This window comes from Neophocaena asiaeorientalis, unplaced genomic scaffold (genome assembly GCF_003031525.2).
Source record: "Neophocaena asiaeorientalis asiaeorientalis breed wild unplaced genomic scaffold, Neophocaena_asiaeorientalis_V1.1 scaffold129, whole genome shotgun sequence".
NCBI classification, from domain to species: domain Eukaryota; kingdom Metazoa; phylum Chordata; class Mammalia; order Artiodactyla; family Phocoenidae; genus Neophocaena; species Neophocaena asiaeorientalis.
Window position 1 is genome coordinate 4444177 of NW_020172446.1, and position 12025 is coordinate 4456201.

General features: G+C 37.1%; 1 protein-coding gene across 4 annotated transcripts in view; it reads left to right on the plus strand.

Annotated features, from left to right (window-relative positions):
- TAOK1 (TAO kinase 1) overlaps window positions 1-12025 on the plus strand; it is a 145748-nt gene that overhangs the window by 119132 nt on the left and 14591 nt on the right. For all 4 annotated transcript variants that reach the window (XR_003001765.1, XR_003001766.1, XM_024734691.1 and 1 more), the window contains 4 exons: window positions 3183-3386; window positions 5214-5453; window positions 8382-8594; window positions 9487-9669. Coding sequence is in view for 2 of the 4 variants with exons in the window: in XM_024734691.1 (XP_024590459.1) it covers window positions 3183-3386; window positions 5214-5453; window positions 8382-8594; window positions 9487-9669 (840 nt within the window). In the remaining 2 variants the exon portion in view is untranslated. The remainder of the gene's footprint in view (window positions 1-3182; window positions 3387-5213; window positions 5454-8381; window positions 8595-9486; window positions 9670-12025) is intronic.

Consider the following 12025-nt stretch of genomic DNA (forward strand, 5'->3'; position numbering starts at 1 on the left):
ATGGTTAAGAATACGCCTGCTAGTGCAGGGGACACAGGTTCGAGCCTTGCTTCGGGAACATCCCACATGCCGTGGAGCAGCTAAGCCCGTGTGCCACAACTACTGAGCCTGTGCGCCACAACTACTGAGCCTGTGTGCTGCAACTACTGAAGCCCACGCGCCTAGAGCCCATGCTCTGCAAGGAGAAGCCACCGCAGTGAGAAGCCCGTGTACCGCAACAAAGAGTAGCCCCTGCTTGCCTCAACTAGAGAAAGCCTGCGTGCAACAACGAAGACCCATTGCAGCCAAAAATAAATAAATAAATATGTTTTTAAAAAAAGAAAAAATTAGACCATACCTTCTTACTTTTGGCTCAGAAGATTACAATAATTTGTCCATAGAGTAAGGATAAGAGGCATATTTGCTCATCACATTTTCTTTAATAGCAAAACATGCTGATTATTTATTTACGATTCCACGATTTCATATTTATTTGCTCTCCATGTGCTGCATTTTTGAACTTCTTTTAAAAGCAGATGTAGTCTGACTTTGAAGAACACCTTGATTGTTCCAAGGCAGTTTCTGAAAGGGGGTAACTATTCAGGATAGTAGTCAGGAGAGAGAAATGATATGTCTCAATTTAGACCCCCTTTTACAGACTGATTGACTGAAATTTTTAGTCCATGTAATTAATTATTAGGGCACTGATAAATTAATTGGTCTTGATAAAATAATAGTAATCTCTTTGCTAGTAATGCTTTTGTTTGTGTAGGAATTTACAGTCACTTATTTAAATGTTATTATGGACATATTGTTGGCACAAAAGCTTGCTCTATCTACGCTGCCAACTGAGCTTCATTGAAAAGATTTTTCTAACTCTAAAGGGTATAACCTGTAATATATTCCTGTGACTGTAATACAAAAGCCAAACTCTATATTGGCACATTGGGTTTGAAAAGACTGTAAATAGGTCCCCAACTGTAAATAAATATCCAACAAAATGCAGTTTTACAGATCCGTTTCCCAGTGAAATGAGATTTTAGTTTTATAGGTGCATTGCTTTAGGTAATCCTTTAAGCATATAACAGGTGGTCCAGCTAATAAATTCGTTTTCTTTTAGAAGCCAAATTAGTGTGTATTTATGTGTGTGAGTTCATTTAAAACAATCATTTTTAGCATAGAGGAAGGGATATACTAGAATCTTAGTGGATAAGTTCCCTGGCAAAAGATTTTGAAAAATATACCCAGGTGATTATTTATGTGCCCTTTCTCTTCCCATAGTGTGTGTACACATATACCCTTAAGTTCAGAACTACTAAAATTTTTTTTATGTGTTTGTATATCTTATGAACTAAAGTTATAAAGAACTGATCTCTTTCTTGAAAACCAGGGGAAGGACCATAAAGTTAGCAGTCTTTGAAAAATTATCTTATACCTAGGAAAGATGGCTTATTTATATACTGTGCAACATTGTTGCTTTTTAGGTTGAAGATATATTAGTATTAATTATCATCCTAGAGTTTGCCTCATTGAGTGCATTGTCAGTGTTCTCATCTGGCCCAATATAAATGCATTTTCATTTAGATAGTTTGTAAGATAATATATATATATTTTTGAAGTATAGTTGATTTACAATGTTGTGTTAATTTCTGCTGTACAGCAGAGTGACTCAGTTCTACATATGTATATTCTTTTTCATATTCTTTTCCATTATGGTTTATCACAGGATATTGAATATGGTTCACTGTGCTATGCAGTAGGACCTTGTTGTTTGTCCATCCTATATATAATAGTTTGTATCTACTAACCCCAAACTCCCAGTCCTTCCCTCCCCACCACCACCAGCAAGTCTGTTCTCTATACCTGGGAGTCTATTTCTGTTTGTAGATAACGTTCATTTGTGTCATATTTTAGATTCCATATATAAGTGATATCATATAGTATTTGTCTTTCTCTTTTTGACTTACTTTGCTTAGTATGATAATCTCTGAGTCCATCCATGTGCTGCAGAAGGCATTATTTCATTTTTTTATGGCTGAGTAGTATTCCATTGTATATATGTACCACATGTAAGGTAATATTTTATTTTCACTTTTATTATTTTTTTATTGGAGTATAATTGCTTTACAATGTTGTGTTAGTTTCTGCTGTACAGTGAAGTGAATCAGTTATATGTATACCTACATCCCCTCCCTCTTGGACCTCCCTCCCACCTCCGCCCCCCACATCTCCCCCATCTAGGTTTTCACAGAGCACCGAGCTGAGTTTCCTGTGCTTCATAGCATGTTCCCCACTAGCTCTCTATTTTACACATGATGGTGTATATATGTTAATCCTAATCTCCGAATTCTTCCTACCCTCCCCTTCCCCCTCCTTGTGTCCACAGGACCATGGAAAGTGATATTTTAAATGCTATAGAAAAGCACTGGTTTTGATTTGTTTCGTTAAATACGATTCATAAAAAGGGTTTCTATTCTCCCATGGTTTTGTTGATTTTCCATTTAATTTCTAAGTCTTTTATACTGAGTCTATCCATAATTTTGCCAAAAACTTAATATTTAGAATGTCAGAAACCAAGAAGTGACACATTAGATGTATATTTGCCCTAATATTAATTCATATAAATAATTTTTACCTGAAAGCACTGCCTTATTTCTCTTCTTGGGAAGCATTTAAAGAATGATGTGTTTTACTTCATTTACCAATATTGTGTTCTTTTAAAGCTAGTAACCATCATAAACGTAGCTGTGTAAAGCTAAAAGGTATGCATGTTTTCTAGCATACATTTCTCTCTCCTGTCCTACTTCACCGGTTAACTCAAGAAAAGGAAAATATTACCTACCTCCTTAAGGTCATTGCCCTGCCTTGAGCATTAGAAAGGACACAGATTAAGTACTTTTATTTAAATGCACCAAATACCAGATGATATATTCATGCAATTAATTTTTATGTATTTTGAACTGAGTTGTTTTTTTTTTTTTTTGGCGGTACGCGGGCCTCTCACTGTTGTGGCCTCTGCCGTTGCGGAGCACAGGGTCCGGACGCGCAGGCTCAGCGGCCATGGCTTACAGGCCTAGCCGCTGCGTGGCACGTGGGATCTTCCTGGACCGGGGCATGAACCCGTGTCCCCTGCATCGGCAGGCGGACTCTCAACCACTGTGCCACCAGGGAAGCCCAAACTGAGTTGTTTTTTATGTTGCCAGGAGCTGAATGAAAATCAGAGCACCCCAAAAAAAGAAAAACAGGAGTGGCTTTCAAAGCAGAAGGAGAATATACAGCATTTCCAAGCAGAAGAAGAGGCTAATCTTCTACGGCGTCAGAGACAATACCTAGAGCTGGAATGCCGTCGCTTCAAGAGAAGAATGTTACTTGGGCGCCATAACTTGGAACAGGACCTTGTCAGGGAGGTACGTTTGAAACGAGAATGTTTCCTGAAAGTATGTTTGTCATTTCCCAGACTCAGGGTCTTTGCACTTGTACCTCCCTCAGCCTGAATTCTTCTTCCCTAGATTATCTACATGGCTTGCTTCCTCCCTTCATGTCTCTCCTCAGATACCACCTCCTCAGAAGTGCCTTCCCTAATGTCCAAATCCTTCTTCTCTAAATGTTCTTCTCTGCACTTCTCTCTCTTACACATACACACTTTTTGGGGGTAAGTTTCTCGTCCTGCCTAGAATGGAAATTTTCTAAAGTCACTGGTTTTGTTCCGGTCTTTATATCCTCCTAGTATCTGGCCCATAGTAGGTATTCAATAAATATTTATTAAATACATATTAAATCTGTGAATGAGAGGGGTGTTCATTTTTAAATACCATAAAATTATTGGATACTTTATACCTTTTGAACTGAAATGGGTGCCATTAAGTATGTGTTATTATTTAACACATTTTTTATAGTCATGTAATTATTAATTGGGCAAATGTAGAGACTCTTATGCCAGTGAAAACATATTCTCACTATCAGGGATACCTGTGAGCACAGATTAATTTATTTACAAGAGTGGCTTAAAATAAATTTCAAGTATAGCATAATTGTTCAAATTCACTAATAATTAAATAAATTCAAATTAAAACAGTTGTATCAATTAAATAAGAACAATTTAAAAGACTAGCAACATTGAATCCTAATAGTGGCATTGGGAAATGTGCAGTGTTGCTAAGAATATAAATTGATACTGATATATTGATAGATATGCTTTTATCTATCAAATCCACTTCTAGAACTCTATGCTAAAGAAATAATAACATGATTATATGATGCATCATGAATAAACATTTAATGAAAATTTCTTTATCAAGCAAAAAATGGAAAATTATGGTATTGCAAAGCAGAAGCTTACTATGAAACTTAAAAAAAAAGATCTGTATATACTGATCTGATCTGGATGTATATCCATTATATTGTTAGGTGAAGAAAGCACATTATATGCCTATAATGTATGTTATTCAGTTTTTAAAATCGTATGTTTTTGTGTAATAGATGTTTCACGATAAGCATGGGGAAGGTTGGGAAGCATTTGCACCAAACTGTTGGCCTCTGGAGAAGGGGTTTGCAGGGGCAAAGGGGGTAGGTTTGACTTCTGTATGTGTGTGTGTGTTTTATGCTTGTTCTTTTTAATCTGAAAAAAAAAAAAAAAGAATTAGAACATTTATTGAGCAGCATGTGTGAGGTGTTGTTCTGAGAACTTTCCATTTGTGAACTCACTTCATCCTCACATTAAATCTGTGAAATAGCAATATTATTATCTTCATTTGAAAAGTGATGAAACTGAAGCACAGAGAATTTAAACAATTAACCCAAGGACTGCTCGTAGGTAGCAGAGCCAGATCCATGTTCTTATTCACTATACTGTGCTGGGTATACTGCCTGTAATAGAATTGAATAGAATACTCCGAAGAAATTCAAAGAATGGCTTAGGAGTTCTCTTCAGATATAAAATTGGGAAACAATAAAGAAAGAAAAGAAAGAAGGAAGGACATTCAGCCTACTGAGATAGATTTGCTATGTCTTAAGCTTATTGCATAAAATAGTATTAATGAATAGTAAATGAATAGAATAAGGAAATTGGTGCTACTAATTGCCCATTTACTGCTGTAAAGGTCATAAAATCTAATATTTACTATGCAGTCATTATTGAATCTGAGGATTACATCTACTTCCTGATTAATCTATTTCTTAGGAGTTTTTTCCCTAGCATTGTAAATTATACCTTTGTCTTTTGTGTTACGGATTAGGAGTTAAATAAAAGACAGACTCAAAAGGACTTAGAGCACGCCATGCTGCTGCGACAGCATGAGTCCATGCAAGAACTGGAGTTCCGCCACCTCAACACAATTCAGAAGATGCGCTGTGAGTTGATCAGACTGCAGCATCAAACTGAGCTCACTAACCAGCTGGAATATAATAAGCGAAGAGAACGAGAACTAAGGCGAAAGCATGTCATGGAGGTTCGACAACAGCCTAAGAGTCTGAAGGTACTTTTAGCCTAAGCTTCTTGACAAAGGGGAATAGGGATAAAAGGCATCCATATAAGCAGTAAAAGTCTAAGATAGAAATCTGTCATAAAGAAATTGAATAAACCTTTTTCTTTTCATTTTAAGCATGTTTAATTAGTTTTGACATGGAGTGTCTGTAGCTACAGACTTTTTTTTTTTTTTTTTTGCGTTACGCGGGCCTCTCACTGTTGTGGCCTCTCCCGTTGCGGAGCACAGGCTCCGGACGCGAAAGCTCAGCGGCCATGGCTCACGGGCCTAGCCGCTCCGCGTCATGTGGGATCTTCCAGGACCGGGGCACGAACCCACGTCCCCTGCATCGGCAGGGGGACTCTCAACCACTGCGCCACCAGGGAAGCCCTGTAGCTACAGACTTTTGCTCATGTATTTCTCAGTAGAGTACCGAAAAAAATTTAACTGTAGGAAATGGCATAAATAAGAATCAAAATGCTTATTTTAATGTACCCAAATGTCCAATGCTGACATTACAGTCTACACGTCAACATGCTAACTAACCTGTTGGCTTCTCTTTATTGTTCCAAGTAATACAGTTTTGGAATCTTATTTGCTCCTAGTGTGATTTGTATCCAAAAAAGACAGTAAATTCCTAGTCAGTACAGAAGCCAGTGAATGAAAAAAAAATGCCTTTTTACCCCCTCTCCCTTCATCGTGTGTGCTTATCTTAAGAGGAATAGTGGAATCACCACAGTGTTACTCCCATTCTGCTTATTTTCTTTATGTATTTGGTAGTATAGGTGAGACCATGGCGTGGTAGTTGGGGTATGTTTTGTGTTTTTTTGTGGTACGTGGGCCTCTCACTGCTGTGGCCTCTCTTGTCGTGGAGCACAGGCTCCGGACGCGCAGGCTCAGCGGCCATGGCTCACGCACCCAGCCGCTCCGCAGCATGTGGGGTCCTCCCGGACCGGGGCACGAACCTGTGTCCCCTGCATCGGCAGGCGGACTCTCAACCACTGCACCACCAGGGAAGCCCAACACAGTATTTTCTTTTAAAACCCTACCCCCTTATCTGAATAACTGTCCTGGAGTGAAGTGAAATTCATTCACAGGGGTAATCTGTGTCAAAATCTAGAAGCTACGCCACACCGAATGGTACCTCTTGATTCCCACTCAACTCCATTCAAACAAGCTGTCTTGAACAAAAGTATAGAAGCAAAGTTAAGATGTTTTTACCCTTTCCTTGTGAACCTGAGTAAAATTTCACTTTGTTTTCTGAACAGCTAATTAACATCATTTACAGAGTAGCTTATGTTGACTACTCACATAATCTTCATTAGTCATTGCTTAGAAAATTGGAATTCATAATGATTTTTCAAATTTATTTTGTCTTTGTAGGGGAGAGGTATATACTCTTTTGGCTATAGAATAGACAATTTCCCACCAAAAGATTAGTTAAATAACATGTCTGTGAAATTAATGACTGTTTTAAAGTCAGCAGCACCCAGAAATAAACCAGACTGAAAGCTTGTTAGTTTTCTATCATCATACCATAAATTTAATATGACTGCATTTCTGTAGGGCTTGGCATAGAGTTGTTTGATGTTTAACCATTCCTGTTTTTTGTTTTTGCCTTTTCAGTTTGAAAGCTTGTAAATACTAGTGTAATCTTCACAGATACTATACAAAAAGTGAGGCAAAAAATAATGTTTCACAATTGTAGTCAGATTTAGAATAGAATGTCTCCTTCTGATGACAGATGAGCTCAAGATTTTCCATAAAGGAGATTGTTCTGTTACTTTACTAGGGAAGAAAACCATCATGTTCCTCTTAGTTATGTATTTCTATCTACTTACTCAATTTGAACAAAACTGACTTGATTTTAATGCCAAGTTATCCATTTTTATTTACCTAAGTAATGGTTGCCTCTTCCAACTTTTTCCAGGACTTTAAAGGGAGGTAGGGGGACTTCAGTTTTAGCACTTACGTAATTTGACTAGGATTTGGGGTGGGGGGTTTGGGGTACTATGTCTATGGAATGGGTTGGATATACGCCTGCTCTGTTGTTTCTTCATCTGGCATCCAGATGATGTTTTGTCAGTGTTAAATGAGTAGAAACAACTGTAACTTACATTCGTCTTGCTTTCACTTGAGTCAAACATTGAGGGATATAGTTTATTCTTGGTACAAGTATTACTCTTCTTATAGAAAAAACATTTTTCAAGGAGCTTTTTTTTTTTCCCTCATTAGGCTAGTGATGTGGAATAATTAGTTTTCTTGGCACAATGTTTTAGAAATAAAAACTTTTAAAAGAATAGAGGCTGTTATACAGAGGTAGAAGAGAATGTCTAAATGTCATTGTCCCATTCCTGGCTAACTTGGAAGAATTTTGTTAACCAAGGACAGTATTTAAGAGTGGTGCCACTGGGACTTTCATGGCAGTCCAGTGGTTAAGACTTCACCTTCCAGTGCAGGGGATGCAGGTTCAGACCCTGGTCGGGAGCTAAGATCCCACATAACTCACGGCCAAAATACCAAAACATAAAACGGAAGCAATATTGTAACAAATTCAATAAAGACTTTAAAAATGGTCCACATCGGGCTTCCCTGGTGGTGCAGTGGTTGAGAGTCCGCCTGCTGATGCAGGGAATAAAAAAAAATGTACTTGTAACTAAATGTGCTAGTAAAATAGTGAGTATTACCTGAAGTCCTATGAAAAAAGTAAGGTTCTTGATATTCTGATGTTTTAAATTAGAGATTTTGTTATAAAAATACATAGAATGTTAATGGTTTGACCTAATAACCAAGTGGAAAAGTACTGTACCTGCAACCTTATGGTCTGACCTTTTTGTTTTTCATCTACTCGTCTCCTAGTAGCCTTTATTTTCATATAAGCATAAGGTATAACAAATGCCATATGTTAAAAATTATATACATCTTTTTTTTCCTTCCCAGTCTAAAGAACTCCAAATAAAAAAGCAGTTTCAGGACACCTGCAAAATCCAAACCAGACAGTACAAAGCATTAAGAAATCACCTACTGGAGACTACACCAAAGAGTGAGCACAAAGCTGTTCTGAAACGTCTCAAGGAGGAGCAGACCCGGAAGTTAGCCATCTTGGCTGAACAATATGACCACAGCATTAATGAAATGCTGTCCACCCAAGCTGTGAGTTCATTTTATTTAAGCAAAACAAATTCAGTGCCCCTTTCATCCCACCACCTGAATGAAATCCCAGCAATTAAAATACTGGTTGGAAGTGATAGCTCTCCTACAGCTTGAGAAATAGTAGTGGTTATCTATATTTTTCCTGTTCTCTGCATTGCTTGGAGGTAGGCATGATTTATATAGAATTCTCATTGATACATTTAGTCATGAGGTTCTAAATAGGCTCTCTGCCACTGCCTCAGGTGTTCAGCACATATCTCAACGGTATAGGAGGATTAGAGCAGCAGCTTTGTTAAGCAGTGAGCAAAAAATAGTACTGTATTGGGGATCCAAATGGTCACATTTTAGTGAAGGCAAATACAAAATATTTTCTATATGAGTTTTGCAAACTTTTTCTTAAAGGGCCAGATAGTAAATATTTTAGGTTTTGTAGTCCGTGATACAAAATTGAGGATAATTATGTGGGTACTTATATAGCCATTTAAAATGTAAAAGCCATTCTTAACTAGTGGACTATCAAATTAATTAATTAAAACAGGCAGCTGTCCACATTTGCTCTGGAGGCTATAGTTTGCTGGTCCCTGTTCTGTAGTTATTTCCATTGCAGAGAAGAGATTGAGAGTCTTACATCAGCTAATCAGATTCTAGGTTTTTCTTAAGAAAAATATAATTATTCAGGCATCCTCCTAATAGATTATGATAGCTTTTATCTTCATATTACCATCACTGGTTACTGTGCCTTCCTTTTTCAGAGATGTTTACTCCAAGATACAAGAGAGAACAATTGTGTATCCTACAAAAGAGTTGTCTGTCTTTTCTCACACCTCCTTTCCATAGGTCATGGGTAAATAGCTCACAGTAGGATATATCTGGGTTTTTTCCTCCCTTTCAGCTGCGTTTGGATGAAGCACAGGAAGCAGAGTGCCAGGTTTTAAAGATGCAGCTGCAGCAGGAACTGGAGCTGTTAAATGCATATCAGAGCAAAATCAAGATGCAAGCTGAGGCACAACATGATCGAGAGCTTCGGGAACTTGAACAGAGGGTCTCCCTCCGCAGGGCACTCTTAGAACAAAAGGTATAGATAATAGAAGGAAGTTAATTGCGCTAGTATTTGCCTTCATCAGAAACATTTTATAAATACATTTTCATATTAATAGAGGTGGCGTTAGATTGTTTTCACCATACCATATTTCCTTAATTCTAGTTTTGGTAGTGTTTTTCTTTAAAATTATTGTTTCAGTAATAAACCTTATTATAATTAATGAATTCTAAACATCAGAGGAATGTAGTTAAGTAGTAATTGCTAGAGGAAGGATATGGTGTTATGTGAAGACAGTTGAATTGTGGGAGAGTAGCTCTGGCTCCATGTTCCTCACTTTTTTTGTGTACCTAGCTCTACCTAAAGAGATTGGAGAAAAACTTGGATAGTGAAGAAAAAAAACTTTAGTAATTGCCTGAGAGAGGCAGGGGCAAAGGATCTGGAATATATACTTTACTCTTCTATCCTGGGCCTGGAACTATACAGATTGGTGGAAGAGTACTAGGGGACAGAAGGTAAAGCCAGTTCTACACAAGCTGAAAATGTTACTTCTAGATGTATCTTTTTTTTCTTTCTTTCTCTCTTTTTTCACTTATTCTTTGCCAGATATATTAGAGAATAGAACTAAAATCCCCAAATTCACTTCCTTTCCATCCTTTAAGGTATTATAGCTGTGCGTGTGCGTGTGTGTGTGTGTGTGTGTGTGTGTATTTTGGGGAAAGACTGATGGACAGAAAATTTTTAGATTTTGAAAGATAAAGAGGAAAGTTTTGCCATGAGAAGTAGTAGAATATAATTGTATCTAGGATTCAGAGCTATGTTCCAGAATTCCTGAGCCATAAGTTCCCAACAGGTGATAGTCTTAGCTCCATTGATCCTTTTGTATGTTAGTACTTGGCTAACTTAATAAAAGTTGTCATGGCTTCTAGACCATTGCTCCATAGATTTTCCTCTGTTTCCTGCAGTTCTTGTGATAAAAATAAAATTCCTTATTAAATGAAAAAATACATTCTTAAAAAACCCACCTAAATAAGATGTTACTCTTCTTCTGGCATAGCTCTTATTACTGGCTTCTTCAAGAGGTACTTGCCTCTAAAAATTGTCTCACTTATGTTTCTCATTCAAGATGGGAAAGATATAAACACATATAAATTTTGAGAAAAATCTAGTTTGTCCCATGTACAGATTTCATAAATCTGTCTGATTCCAACTTACTTATTAAAATTCAACCTAAAGTTCTGTCTCTTATGCTTCAGAAAATTATCACTAAAATGAAAACTCCCTGTAGTGTTGTGAGAGAAATATTAGTACTATTTACAGTCAGCCCTCTCATACCTGTGGGTTCTGCATCCATGGATTCAACTAACCTCTGATTGAAAGTATTAGGGGAAAGAAAATTCCAGAAAGTTCCAAAAAGTAAAACTGCTATCTGCTGCATGCCCCCAGCAACTAGTTACAGAGCATTTACATGGTATAGAGTATTGTAAGTAATCTAGAGGTGATTTAAAGTATGAGAGTATCTCTGTGGCTTATATGCAAACACTACACTATTTTAGATAAGGGACTTGAGCATCCTCAAATTGTGGTATCTGAGGAATGGTCCTGGAACCCTTCCCCCAAGGATACTGGGGTAGGACTGTGTATTTGTATTTTTAGCTCCACCTAGTGGTTCAGAGTTAGGGCTGATTAGTGTCTTAGGTACAATCTTATTTCACTATATGAACCAAGCCTGTATGTTCTACAGAGCCTAGTAAAATACGGGCGTAAAACTGATACACATTGGTGAGGGTGCAGGGGCACTCTCATATATTGTTAATGCATTTTGCAAAGCAATCTGGAAGTGTGTGTGTGTGTGTGTGTGTGTGTGTGTGTGTATATATATATATAACATCTTTATTGGAGTATAATTGCTTTACAGTGGTATGTTACTTTCTGCTTTTTAACAAAGTGAATCAGTTATACATATACATATGTCCCCATATCTCTTCCCTCTGGAAGTATATATTGTACTTTGGAAATGTTAAGTGTTTGAGAATTTATTCTAAGGAAATCCAAATATAGGAAAAGCAAGATGCTAAATATGGTAATTATAGCATAGTTTATAATGGTTTAAAATACATAACCATCTAAGATAGAGATATAATTAAGTAATTATGGCCAAGCCACTTAATAAAATCTTATTCAGCCATTTAAATGATGGCTACAAAGACAGTATTAATATAGAAAAATGCTTATGATGTGTTGAATAAAATAAAAAAGACCAATCACACTTAAAGTGAATTGAAGTAATGCTAGTAGTGGCTATATTAACATGATAGAATGGTTTGTTTTTCTATTTTACTTTTTTGGTGGGGACTATACCACGCGGCATGCAAGATCTTAGTTCCCTGAC